At 67.7% G+C, this 13,444-nt stretch overlaps 2 protein-coding genes across 3 annotated transcripts; both read left to right on the forward strand.

Moving 5' to 3' along the window:
- Positions 1-30: 30 nt before the first annotated feature.
- Positions 31-3,716, forward strand: ISG20L2 (interferon stimulated exonuclease gene 20 like 2). Of its 2 annotated transcripts, XM_067313384.1 has the most exons (4): positions 31-121; positions 806-1,512; positions 1,974-2,174; positions 2,739-3,716. In XM_067313384.1, the coding sequence occupies exons 2-4, from the start codon at positions 901-903 to the stop codon at positions 2,850-2,852; spliced, it is 927 nt and encodes a 308-aa protein (XP_067169485.1). In that variant the 5' UTR covers positions 31-121; positions 806-900; the 3' UTR covers positions 2,853-3,716. The 2 variants fall into 2 exon arrangements, with proteins under 2 accessions (XP_067169485.1, XP_013810943.2); XM_013955489.2 differs by lacking the exon at positions 31-121 and having other exon boundaries at positions 704-1,512.
- A 5,228-nt stretch (positions 3,717-8,944) lies between these two features.
- CRABP2 (cellular retinoic acid binding protein 2) lies at positions 8,945-12,663 on the forward strand. Its single transcript, XM_067313385.1, has 4 exons — positions 8,945-9,148; positions 11,181-11,359; positions 11,955-12,071; positions 12,289-12,663. The coding sequence occupies exons 1-4, from the start codon at positions 9,079-9,081 to the stop codon at positions 12,337-12,339; spliced, it is 417 nt and encodes a 138-aa protein (XP_067169486.1). The 5' UTR covers positions 8,945-9,078; the 3' UTR covers positions 12,340-12,663.
- Positions 12,664-13,444: the final 781 nt, after the last annotated feature.

Consider the following 13,444-nt stretch of genomic DNA (forward strand, 5'->3'; position numbering starts at 1 on the left):
GGCACGTGCGCATGCGCGGGGCCGGTGTGCGCCCCCCTCTCCGCGCCGGCTCACGCGTGTTCCCCTGTCCCGGGAGAGGCCGCGGGGGGTTCCGCTTCCGGGCGGGCCCGCGGGCGCCGAGGTGGGGGCGGGGGACCCTTCGGGGGAGGGGGCCCGTGTTGGGGTGGGCGCTGTGGGGTTGGGGGCCCTTTTGGGGGTCGTTTTGGGGGGGGTCGTTTGGGGGCAGGGAGCCCATTTCGGGGTGCGGAGGGTGGGGGCCGGTTTTGGGGTGAGCCCTTTGGGGGAGGGGGGCCATTTTGGGTTGAGGAGGGCGGGATGGGTGCTGTGGGAGTAGGGGCCCATTTTGGGGCCGGTTTTGGGGTGAGCCCTTTGGGGGAGGGGGGCCATTTTGGGGTGGGGAGGTCGGGATGGGTGCTGTGGGGATAGGGGCCCATTTTGAGGCCGCTTTGGGGGTGAGTCCTTTGGGGGAGGGGGGCCATTTTGGGTTGAGGGGTGCAGGGTGGGTGCTGCGGGGGAGCGGGCCTATTTGGGGTTCAGATTTGGGGTGAAGCCCTTTGGGGGAGGGGCCCATTTTGGAGTGGGGGAGGTGGGGTGGGAGCCCATGTTGGGATGGGGGGGCCATGTCAGAGGCTTTTTGCCCTGCTGAAGGGATTTGCAGTGGAATTCAGCAAGAAATGTCCGCTTTCCCCTCGGGGAGGGCTGGTGACCCCAGCCCAGGCGCAGGGGAGGTTTCCCCAGGCGCCTGCCGCGAGCTTGGTGGCGGCCCGGGGATGCGGACGCTGAGATCCCGCTCTCTGTGCTGCAGGCAGGACCAGCTGCGAGGCCGGAGCTGTCGCGGGGGATCCCCTCTCCGCCGCGTCCCGCGTTCCCCATGTGCAAGCCCTCCCGCTGGAGCCCACCATGTCGGATTTGATCCTCAATGTGAACTTTGGCCTCTCGGAGCCCTCCAAGAAGGGGGCGGCTGGCAATCAAAAGCACAAGAACTTTCTGAAGCGGCGCCGGTTCCTGGAGAGGAAGGGTGTGCTGAAGCAAAAGCAGCTGCCGCCGGCCCAGCAGCAGGCAGCGAAAGGCTCTCGGAAGAAGTCGGGCTCCTGGGGCAGGAATGCCAAGAAGCAGCGGGCTGCAGATGTGGCCGGGAGGGACCAGTCCAAAACGTACCCCAAGGTGAACAATCCCCAGCCCAGCCCAGCCGCACAGAACAACTCCACAGGCTCCAAAAGGACGTGTTTTCCCAAAGGAACGTGTGCCTCAGTTAAGGGCAAGAAAAGTGCCCCCCTCCTCCCTGCCGTGCCCAGCAAGCTGGTGGCCATTGACTGCGAGATGGTGGGCACGGGGCCCGGCGGGCGCGTCAGCGACCTGGCCCGCTGCAGCATCGTCAGCTACGACGGCGACGTCGTCTACGACCAGTACATCCGCCCGGCCAACCCCATCGTGGACTACCGCACCCGCTGGAGCGGCATCAAGCGGCATCACATGGTGAACGCCGTCCCCTTCGGCAAAGCCCAGCGAGAGGTGCGCTCCCGGGGGCCCTGAGCCGCGTGACAAGGGGTGGCACGGTCTGGGGCAGGGATCCTCGCTGTCTCGCGGGCTCTTAGGACCGTTTGGAGGTTTGACGGGCTGCGGGGGGCTCGGCTGTTTGGGCGAGGGCTGCCCGTGGGCCCGTCTCGCCGCTGCAGCAGAGCGAGCGTCTCCTCACGCCTCAGCTGCTCCCGTTCGGTCCCGCGTCGTAGCACCGACCTGCTTTTCTCTGTGGCTTGAACTAAGCACCGGGGCCCGTTGCCTGGGCCGGGGTCGTGCTCTGCCGTGGCGCAGAGCGTGGAGTAGGCATCCAGGGGTGAGGATCTCTTGGATGACCGCAGCGCGGTGCGTTAGGGCCTGGCAGATCCCTCCCGTGCCTGCATGATCCGGGTTGTGGCAGTTCTGCGAGAGGGTGGCCCGAGCCTGCTGTAAACCCTGCTCTCCTTCCTCCTCAGATCCTGAAAATCCTCTCGGGGAAGATTGTGGTTGGCCACGCCATCTGCAACGACTTCAAGGCGCTCAAGTACTTCCACCCCCACTCGCTCACCCGGGACACATCCAAAATCCCCTTGCTGAACCGCAAGGGCGGCTTTCCCGAGAACGTGTCCATCTCCCTGAAGCGCCTCACCAAGCAGCTGCTGCGCAAAGACATTCAGGTACCCGGCGGCGGCGGCGGCGGCTGCCGGGCCCGACGCTGCGGTGTCCCCGCTCGCCCCGCGCTGGGACGCTTCCTCCCCGCTTTCGCTAGCCGCCACAGGGGGCCGCTGCGAAGCTTCTGCTGTAGCGAGAAACTCCCGAAACTCCCTGGAAAGCTGGGGAGCAGTGCTGCTGTGGGAGGACAAGATCGAGCCTGTGCCACGGGGAGCAGCAAGTCCTGGGGGTGTCACAGCAGGCAGGGACATGACAGGAGCAGGGAGAGGTCCAGCCCTCTTTGTTTGCACCGGCTGGGCTGCGATCAGAGCGCTTGGAGGTGCTTTGCCTCCTGGGGAGGGTTCAGGGATTAACGTTCAGTTCCTCCTGATGGTCCTGGAGCAAGCCAGGCCCCTGCCTTGTGCCTCAGTTTCCCCTTCCCTGAAAACCAGCTACAGGTTCGGTGATCCCGAGCTCCTCGGCCCAGCCCCCTGTCCGGCAGTTCGAGTGTTGGTGGGGCTTTTCCCTGCTCAGCCTGTGTCCGAACGGAGCCTTGGGCTGTGCCAACCCGTCGTTTCTGTCCCCGACAGGTTGGCAAGAGCGGCCACTCCTCGGTGGAGGACGCCAGGGCCACCATGGAGCTGTACAAGGTGGTGGAAGCGGAGTGGGAGCAACACCTGACGCAGAACCCCGAGCAGGAGTGACCGCCCGCAGCCTGGTCCCGGAGCCCCGAGGCTCCGGTCTCCGAGAGCCCAGAGCTCGCGGGAAGAGCGGGATGGAGCAAAGGGAGCGCGGAGGGGGCAGTTCGGCCGTCTGGGCGAGGTAGCGCGGCCGGAGAGACGGCGGGATGGGGGCCGGAGCGTAGCTGGGAGGCAGCGGGACCGTCCCCTGTCCCCGCCAGCGCCCCGCGCCCCTGGCTACACTGTGCCGCTTGCTCTCTGTCCCACCCAAGGCGTGGGGAGAGCCGCTACCTCTAGGTCTGGGCCGGTCTGTGCCCCCCTGGGGGGTGTCTAGGGCCTCGCGCGCCCCCAGAACAGCTCGGTGCTGTCGGAGGGCGCTGATAGCACTGGGGTTCCCAAACCCAGCCGCGTGGCTGCTGCGACGTGGGGCCGCGCCAGCTGCACTTGCTCTGGGCACGGATCCTGTTGACTGCGGCGCAGTTACCAGGGGATTTGGTGCCGGCGCGTGGCCCAGGGCGAATCTCATTTCTCCACCGGTGCCTCTTTCTCCCCGTTTGTGAGGGGGGATGTTGCAAAACTACCTCTGACAAGGACAGTAACCGCCAAACAGCTCTGAGCTGCGGCTGCGGCAGGGACACGGAAGCTGGCGTGGGAGTGGGCGGCGCCCAGCGGGCATAAAGCAGATCCTGCCGCGGCATCGGAAAGTCCCCGCTCTGGTTTCGGAGCAGGGTGGCTGCTGCCTGTCGGGATTTGGATTCTGCTTTCCGCTTTGCGCAAGGGCTGCTGCAACCTCGGAGCCCTGGGACGAGCCCGGGCTTGGGGGAGCGGCTCAGGCGCGGCGGCAGCCGTCTGTGCCGTGGCGCTCCGCACGCTCCGTGTGGGGCCCAGGGACGCGGCGCCCTTCGCGGATGCCTCCAAACACCGATGTGCGATTTGCTTTCCGAACTCTCAAATGCTCCCCAAGTTTTCGGTCCGTCTCAGCCTGCTGCAGAGCTGCTTTGAAGTAAAATGTTTATGTTCAAAATCCCCATTAAAAGCGATGATTAACGAGCCCTTCCTTTCCGGGGTGGTGACGATGCAGGGGCAGCAGGGCGGCATGATCCGTGCCCCGACCTGGGAGCAGGCCGAAGGAGCAGGTAGCGCCCGTCCCCTCTCTCCTTGGGGGAACGGGATCCCGCCGTGTCCCCCAGCACCGTGCAGGCACCTCCGAGCGCCGCCGCGCGAGGTCTGTGCCCGGGCCAGGCATGGGGCTCGCTGCCCCTTCGCTCGCTGCCTGGGCGCCGGCGGGAGGCCGTTCCCGCACGTTTTCCGCGTTTCGGGCTTGGCGCGAGAGCTCTTGCTGTTGTTGTTTGAAATGAAAGCCGTTTGGGAGGGGGCCCCGGCAGGGCAGGCACCAAGCTGCGTCCTGGCGCTCGGCCTCGGCCAGGTCCGCGTCCGAAACAGGCCGGGACGGGGGCTCGGAGCAGGGTGGCAGCGGGCAGGGCTTGGGGTGGCCCGTCTCCCATTTTTCCTCACCCCGGGGGGGGAGCAGAGCCCCTCACCGTGGGTGAGCAGCCCCCGACCCCGAGGCTGTGCGGCCTCGGCATCCTCGGCCGGGGCTGATGGCGATTCCTGACGCTGGATCCGCTCCAGCCTCGCATCCCGCCTGCCTCGGATCCGGGGGCGAAATAGGGGGCCCGACCCTCGCCCCCCTTGCTGGTGTGTGTTGCGGGGGTTCTGGCGCAGCTCGGCCGAGCCCCGGGTTTCCGGGCTCCGAGCAGCCCTCTCCCGCCTCCGATGGATGTTGTCAGCCGTCACCCATCACCTGCCAACATCTGCTTCCCGCTGACCCCTTCCTTCGCCTCCTCTTCGCGCCAGGTACGAGCCGGCCCCTTCCCCTTCCTCAGGCGCGTCCCTGCATCCGGGGCGGCTGGGGGCCAGCGTGGTGCCCCCTTCCCTCACTCCCTGTCCCCATGGGAGATTTGGGGAGGAAGAGGGCATTCTGGAAAGAAAGCAACGGACCGGGCCGTAGCTCGGCCGCCCCGAAAACGGCATCGTTCCTCCCTGCCTAGGAGGATCCTCAGCCTCCAGCCCACACCAGCATCCTCCCCCCTCTCCGTGCCCTTGCCGGGCGGTTCCCGCCTCGGCCCCGTCTCCCGCTGGAGCGAGCGCGGGAGGGAGCCGGCAGCGAGCGCCTTCCTCCCCGCGTTGGCCAAAACCAACAAGCCCAGCCCAGGCTGCTGGCCGGCTCCGGCTCGGCGCGGGGCGTTTCGGGACGCCCCCCTGCCCCGTGCGGTGCCAACCTGCGTAACCGCGGATATTTTTCCTTTTTTTTCCCCCCCACCACCCTTTTCTGATGCGAGTGGCCCCGCGCGGCGAAGGACGCGGAGATCGAGGGCAGAGCTTTGGGGGGGGGGGGGGGCGCAAACGCCTTCCCGCCAGCTCCGTCCTCGCCTCGCGCCGGGCTGCGAACCGGCTCCGGCTTCGGCGTCCCCCGCGGCACCGGGAGCTGCCCGGACCTGCCGGTGCAACGGGGGGGGGATGACGAGCGTCCCGGCACGCAGGGGAGGGCGTGCGCGCGCTTGCCCCGCGCCGAGCTGGTTCACGTCCCGGGGAGGGCACCGGAGCGCGGTTACGGCCCCGAGTACAAAGGAAGGTGAGAATGCGAAGAGGAGAAGCCGGGAGCCTTTGTGTCTGTGCCGCGTTTGGAAGCAATTAAAGCCGGGAGTTTACAAGCGGGGTTATAAATGGCCGGTCGTTAAAATTTTTACGTCCGTGGAAATGAGAACCATGCGTCCCGGCCCCATCTTGGCGGCAGATGCCGGACAAGCCCCCTCTAACGAGGCCGGGTGGCCGTTTGCTCCGGGGCCCCACTCCCTGCCGAGGGCCGGGATGTCCACGCGGACTGTGCGTGCCGTCCCGGCGGCGGCTCCGGCCCTCTCATCCCACCCGCATGTGGGCTGCGGGATTCCCAGCAAAATGCAGGCGGCCGGAGCCGGGAGCCCCTTTCCCGGGGCAGCGTTCCTGGGGTCGGGCTCCCTCCCATGCCGGGATGGGGCAGGTCCCGGCAAAGCCATCCAGCTGCACTTCATTTCCCTGCCGGCCCCCCGCCAGGCTTGGAGCCGGAGAAAATCCCGTCTGGGGGCTGCGGAGAGCCACGGGGAGGGAGCAGGGCCAGGAGCAGCTGGCGGGTGGCTGCGCCGGGCCGGCTGGGATGGATTTGCTGGGGATGCAGGGAAGAGGTTCCTGGGAGCTGGGGCTCAGTGGGATGCGGAGCCCCAGAGGGAGCCGGGCACCCGGCATGGGTGCTCGGCTCCAGGTCCCGGGACTTCGGCACTGCTCTCTGCCCGCTCCGCATTTCTGCGGCTTGCAAGGATTTTAGCAGCCCAGGCCGCTGCCAGCTGTTTCCAGAGGCCGATCCAGCTGTTCCATGCGGGGCCGTGGCTGGGAGATGCTGCTCCTTGCCTCTTGCCTCCGCGTCTCCAGATTAATCCATGCCTAAGCACCATGGCCTTGCCGGCTATCGGCGGAGCTATTTGGGTTTATTTGAAGCTGGGAGCTGGAATGTTTGTCTCCGAAAGGGCCGCCCGCCCCAGGGCTTTCCAGGGACGGAAAGGAGGGAAGAGGAGGGGAGGGGTGAGAAGAATGAAAAAAAGGATTTATCCGCCCTTCCCGGCAGAATTCCTTCCAGATGTGGGGTTGCTGGGGGCTCTTTCTCTCTCCCTCGAAAGCCGTTACTAATAATTCCGTTGGATTTCCGCCCGGCGCCGGGTCGCTCCGGCCTGCGCAGCCCTGTCCTGGCCGGGCCGAGGGCTCGGGGCTCGGTGGCCGTGGGGCCAGGTGGCCGAGCTGGGGCGGCGTGGCCGGGGCGCAGGGCTCCTGGGTTTGCTCCGTGGGTTCGGCACGGGCAGGTCTCCGGGATCTGCCCCCATCAGCAGCGCCGGAGGGGCTCTGCTCCAGCCGGCCCCGTCCGCCCGCTTTGGACGTAACCCACTGGAAATGCGGCGTTTTCCCCATTTCCCCCAAAACGTGGGGGCAAACAGCACCTGGCTGGGAACCGTCACCTGCGGCCAGGCCCGACGCCGTGGCACGGCCGGCAAAAGCCACCGTTTCACCCCCTTCCGTGGCTTTTTATCTCCTCCTTGCGCCAGATCCTGCCCCAAGAGACCGGAGGGGCCGGGACGCTGCTTCCTCCCTCTCCAAAACCCACCGGCTCTGCAGCCCCGTCCCCTCGCTTGGGGCCCGCGAGCCACCCCGGAGCTGGGAGCAGCCGCGGGACGGCTGGACCCTGGGCGCACGGTGCTCCGGGTGCCGCGCTGGGGGCTCCACTCCTGTTTTCCGGTACGCTTCCCCCCCCCTCCGCGCGGAGCTGGGAAGTCGCCCCGGCCCCGTCGCCCAGCCGTAACGCGTTTGCTCTCCAGCAGCGCGTTGCGCATCTGCCGCGCTGGAGGTAAGGCCACATCCGCCCTCTTTGTTATAAATCCTGCTCGTCGGGGGATTAGAAACTCGTTGCAAGCCAGAACTTGGCTCATGGAAATCGCAGCGCAGAAATTTGGGGGCGAGGGGGATGTGGCTGGGAGGAGGGGAGGCGGAGGGAGGGAGCTCGCTGCAGCCGGAGCTTCCCCCGGCAGAGGGATTTCCACGGAGCCGGTGTGGGGAAGGGGCAGGAGGGCAGCGTCCCTGGGCATTTAAAAGATGCTTTTCGAGCTGCAAACAACAAGCTCCTCATTATTATTGTTATTTTTAAGACGTGAGTTTTGCAGACGGGAGGTCTCCAGCGCTGAGGAATTACATGGTTTATTCCCATTGCTTTTTGCGATGGGAAAGGCCTCATTCCCGCTTGCAGGGTGGCCTGGAGCCACGCGGGCCGGAGGAGGGCAGGGAGGACCCGGATCCGGATGCCCCAGGGGAGGTTTGGCGGTTCCCAGTGCACCTGGCCGGGAGAGCAGCGAGCAGGGCCCGCTCCCGAGCTGTGGCAATGCCCCGTGCCTCAGTTTCCCCTTTCCGTAACACGAAGGGAGCGAAGCACAGCTCTTCCCGGAGGGTGATCCTGCATCTCCTGCCTGGCTGGTCTTGCGTGAACCCCTCGTGCGTCTCCCGTGCTTTCCCTGCCCCGTGGGACGGTGCTGGGCTCCAGCACGGCGGCACAGCCCGCCGCGCATGCGGCGTTTCGCTAAAGAGAGAAACCCCCAGAAAATAATTCATCACACTTTAAACCGGGCCCAATTTATCAGGGGTTTAATCTAGCATTAGCAGTTAATCTTCTTGCTTTCCCCCAGGCCCGGAGCCAAAGCAAACTCCAGGCGGCGAAGGCTTGGGGCTATTTTAAAGGGACGATGTCGGGGCTAACGGGCTGTGGGGAGCCTCCGCCGAGGTTCAGCTGCCTCTTCTCGTGGGCTGTCGGCGTGGGACCGGGGTGCTGGGATGCTTGGCCCCAATTCCCAGGTCTCTGGGGCTCTGCTGCATCGGTCGGACCGTGGCCGCAGCCCCCCCGGACCCCGTCCTGGCTCGTGCGGGGGCCGGTAGGACGCACAGCTCAGGTCTGTGCCCAGACGGGGTGCTCGGCTCCCCGGAGGCGCGCACACGTGCACGCACAGGCAAATTGCACGCGTGCGTGTTAACGCACGTCCGCACACGCGTGTGCACGCGCACGCACGCAGCGGCTCCTGCACAAATGTCCGTACACTGCGCGTCCGTGCGCGTGCACGTGCACACCCACGCGTGAACACACACGTGTGCACGAATACACACACGCACGCGTGCACGGACCCGGTGCGCTCGGCTCCCCACGGCGCGCGCTGCCGGGGTGCCTCTGCCCTGCAGCACCCCCATGGGAACCCCCACCCCAGCTCCCGGTGGGGGGGACGGGACTGGGAGAGGGGCCCGGCGGCGGCGGCGGGTGCTCGGCGCTGCGGGGCTGGGGCGGTTTTGCAGGAATGCAGCCAGGCGGCCGCCGCCGGGGCTTTTTTTTCTCTTGCAAAATCCCCCAGGTGAGCGAGCAACACCCCTCGGCTCCCGCTGCGAGCCTCGCCGGGGCCGGCGCCGGGGCCCGGGGGCCGGAGGGGGTGGGACCAGCCCGGCAATAAAATGCCCCATCCAGGGCGCGGAGCCCGGCGGAGCCGCGAGGCTGCGGGCGAGCGAAGGAGCGAGCGGGGCGCGATCGCGGCGCGATCGCGGCGAGGCGGAGGCGAGCGGGAGCCACCGGCAACCGGCGCCGGGCGAGAGCGGGGCCCCCCCCGCGCGCCGTCGGGGGCCCGGAGCCGCCGCCGCGATGCCCAACTTCTCCGGCAACTGGAAAATGCGGAGCTCGGAAAACTTCGAGGAGCTGCTGAAAGCCCTGGGTGAGCGGGACCCCCCCCCCCCCCGGCCGCTGCTGCCCTTGCGACGGGCGCCCCAAACCCGTCGGCAGCCCCCATGGGGGGGGGGGGGGCTCGGGGGTGCGGGATGTGCCCACGCGTGTCCTCTCCCTTTTGCATCCTCCCCCCCTCAAGGCAGCGGGGTGTCGCATCCCCGCTGGGGAAACTGAGGCACGGTGGGGGGGGCTGCGCGCCCCTCTGCACCGAGCCTTTCCTAGAAGCATCGCCCCCCCCCCCAAATGCACCGAGCGGCGCTGATGCCTGCTGCAGGCGACCCTGGCCCCCCCCCAAAATGCAGCCGCGGGCTGCGGCGGGATGCTGTGTCCTGGGTGAACCCCGAGACCGCAGCGAGGAGGGGGCCAGACCGGGAGCGTAACAGGTTCCCCCCCCCCCCCCCAAAACCCAGCACCTCGGCGGGGGCCGCGCTCGCCTCCCCCCGCCGCTCGCCTCCGCCTGACCCCGCTCGCGAGCCGACGAGCCGGTGGAGCAGAATATTTTCCAGGTTAGGGGATACGTGACGAATACTTGAGTGTAATTATCACTTACTTGGGTTTCACTCCCTCCTCTCCCCCCCCTTGCGCCCCCCTCTCCCCTCCCTCTCTTCCCCCCACCTCGAATCACCGACAGCGAAACCGGCTCGGAGAAACCTCAGCAGGAAAATAAATCTGCCAACCCATAGCGTAAATCTCTTCCTTTCCCACGGAGCAAAGGTGGGGGGCTGCCGCCCTTTACCGGCCCCCGTTTCGGGCGCGTTTTAGCAGCTCCGGGGGAAGGTGATGCCTCCGGGCGCCCCAGGGTGCAGCGGACCCTCGGGGCCACTCGCTTTTGCTGCATTTTGGGGGCAGTTTCTCTTCGTGCCCCCCAGGAAAGGTGCAAATGCGCCGGCCTCGGCGAGCCGCTGGGTGCAAAGCCGAGCGGCGCAGGAGGGCAGCGGGATCGGTGCGATCCGGAGATCCCGGCCGTGAATCAGGCCTCGGGCGCTCGCCGGCTCCCGCGGGAACGGCGGCCGCATCGCAAGGGCGAACGCTCCTCCGTTTCGGGGCTTTTGGAGTGGTTTTGCTCTTTTTTGCATGTCTAGGTTTTGCTCCACGAGGGTGGGTGCAGGGGATTTTCCAAAGAAAGCAAACGCCCTTGGATGATCCTTTGATGCCGGATGATGGGAGTCGGGGGAAAATACCAGCACGGGGGGGGGGGGGGGTTGGCGGGGCCGTGAAGCACGGAGGGTGCCGGGCTGCAGCATCCACGTCCGCCCCCTCCCCATGCCGGGGGGAGCAGCGGGGTCCTGGCCGGGAGCTGACCCGGGATGGGGGGGGGGGGTCACGCAGCTCCAGGGCCACGGGAACAATGTTCCCAAAGAGCAGCTCTCCGGGGCCGTGATGGATGAGCTGCCCTGGGGACAAAGCACCGGCTGCCCCCTGTGTCCCCGCGAGGCCGGGGCCACCCGCCAAACCCGCGGAGGGGAGGGGGGGCAGCGAGGCGCCCGGGACCGCTCTGCCTTGCACCCCTCGTCCCTTCCCCCGGGGGGGGCGGCTGCCGCGTGCCCCCACCGCACCGCAACGAGAGCCAGATGTGGCCCAGATGTGGCCGTGCGCTGCCATGCTGGGCTGCCCCCATTCCCCCCCCCCCCCCATCCCGTGCACTGGATCCCGGCTCCAAACGGGACTTTTCCGCCCCGGGCTCTGAGCATCGACGGTTTTTCCCTTTTGCTGCAAGGGGCAGCGATTCCCCTCGCCGGCGCCTCGCAGCAACGGATTCGGCCAGAAACGCGGCAGCATCTGTGGCTCGAAGCGGCCGCAGGCTTTGAAACGCTCCCGCAGTCCCCGGGGAAGGGGGATCGCTTCCCCTCTCCCCTCGCTGCCCGGAGAGTCACTTAACCTCCCCGGCTGCGGGTCACGCAGCGGGGAAGGGGGCAGGTCGGGCTCCCCCGGCGCCGGCGGAGAGCCGCGTGTGGCCTCGCGCCGGGAACGGCCCCGGCGAGGGCAGGTCGGGGCCGTCATGCCGGCGTCTCGTCCGCCAGGCGTCAACATGATGCTGCGGAAGATCGCGGTGGCGGCGGCCTCCAAGCCGGCCGTGGAGATCAAGCAGGACGGCGAGACCTTCTACATCAAGACCTCGACCACCGTGCGCACCACCGAGATCAGCTTCAAGATCGGGGAGGAGTTCGAGGAGCAGACGGTGGACGGGAGGCCCTGCAAGGTGAGCGTTGCCTTCCCGCCGGGCTGCGGGGCCGATCCTGACCCTGGTGCGTGGGGCCGTGCAAAGGGCAGGTGCTGTACATATATGCATGCAAACGCACATATATGCTTGCATGCATGCAAACACACATGCATGCATAAGCACATATATGCATGCAAATGCACATATATGTATGCAAATGTGCATGCATGCAAAAGCACATATATGCATGCAAATGCACATATATGTATGCAAATGCGCATGCATGCAAAAGCACATATATGCATGCAAAACGCACACACATGCATGCAAACACACGTGTGCATGCAGCCACGCACGGTGCGTGCAAGCCCCCTGCCACGCACGCTCCTTTGCAAGAAGACGGATGGCCCCTTTCATCGCGCGCCTCCCGGGCGCCTTCCCGCGTCCCCAGGTGACAGATGAGCCGGGGCAACTGTCAGGGCCGTGCCGGAGCGGCCGACAAATGGCCCCATCCATCTGGCGGCGGGGGCGCGGGGCGGTGATGGATGGCCCTGCCTGGCGGGGTCGGGGGGGGGGGCGTGGGGCCGCCGGTGGCCCCCCCCTGCCCCAGCGCCGCCCCTCTGCCCCGCCGCAGAGCCTGGCCAAGTGGGAGAGCGAGAACAAGATGGTCTGCGAGCAGCGGCTGCTGAAGGGCGACGGGCCCAAGACGGGCTGGTCCAGGGAAATGACCAACGACGGGGAGCTCATCCTGGTGAGGCGCGGGCGGCGCTGGGGCCCTGCGCGGTTTGGGGGCAGGGAGGTGAATTTTGGAGGTCGGGGCAAGGAGCGACCCCCCTGCCCTGCTCCAGGGATGCTGCAAGGGTGCGGGGTGGGGGCTGGAGCATCCCAGCCCGGTGCATTGTGGGAAACTCCCGGCTGGCATCCTGCGGAGCCGTGCCGTGACTCCCCCGCTCCGTTCCTCCTTGCAGACCATGACCGCCGACGACGTCGTCTGCACGAGGGTGTACGTCCGGGAGTGACGGCGCCGACCCCCGGCGAGACCCCCCCCCCCCGCATCCCCCCGGCCCCCACGAGCGCTCGCCGCCCCGGCCCCCCTCCAATTTGATTTTTACACTGCATTTTGCCCAATCCCATGGAAGGAGCATCCCTTCCCGCTCCGTAGTTTCCGCTCGCTCTCCCCCTCCCCAGTATTTATTTGTTAATATTTTATCGCAACACCAAGCAGCTCCAGCCCGGCGGCACCGCGGCAGCGCCGGGGCTCGGCAGCCCCGACCCCCTTCCGGCAACGTCCCCTCCGCCTCCCCCCTCTCGCCCCCTTTTTAATAAAAGTCTCCGGAGCCCCCGCCGCCGCGTGCCGTGGTCCCTGGGAGCGCCCCGGAGGCGGCGCGCGGGGGAAACCCGAGAGCTCTGGGAACGGGCGCCAGCCGGCGCCTGGAAAAGGGCCTCCTTTCATGCGGCTCGGCGGTGCCGCCCGGGAGCGGGACCCCCCGCGGCGGGGACGCCGGGGACGGACCCCCCGCTCCGGCCCCGCCGCGCTCCCGGCCTTGCGCAAGGCGGCGCGCGGGGCCCCGGGCGAGGGCGTCCCGGCGCGTCCCGGCGTGGGAACCGCCGGCTCCGGCCGCCCCGGGGCAGGGAGGGCCGAGCTCCCCGTTTCGGGGGGCCGTGCCCGGAGCTGACCCGCTCCCGCGGCTCCGGATCACGGGCCGGGGACCCGGGTGGGCTGCTCCAAGCGGGGGGATTAAACCCTGGCTTGGCGCATCCCGCGCTGAGTTTGGCTACAGGGCTGGCGGCGGGGGCAAGCCCAGCGCAGGCGTCGCTCCCGGCCCCGCTCCGGACTCCGCTTGTGGATCCATCCAGCCCCGCGGCGGCAGCTGCTAATTGCACTTAATTAGGCAGCTGGTATTAATTGCCCTGGGGTGGGCTGCTCCCCTGGGATGGGTGGTTGAGCTTTGCTCCGGCTCCCCGGGGGCTCAGCATGCCCAGCGCTGCCGGCCAGGTGAGTGCGGGGATGCGGATGGCATTTCCCCTCCGGAAACATGGGGAAGGGTGTAATTACAGCCCCTTTTGGGGGGAGAAAGAGGAGGATTTGGGGGGGCAATTAGCCGGAGGAGCTCTGGGACCTGC

The sequence above is a fragment of the Apteryx mantelli genome, chromosome 31 (assembly GCF_036417845.1).
Source record: "Apteryx mantelli isolate bAptMan1 chromosome 31, bAptMan1.hap1, whole genome shotgun sequence".
In the NCBI taxonomy this organism is placed as follows: domain Eukaryota; kingdom Metazoa; phylum Chordata; class Aves; order Apterygiformes; family Apterygidae; genus Apteryx; species Apteryx mantelli.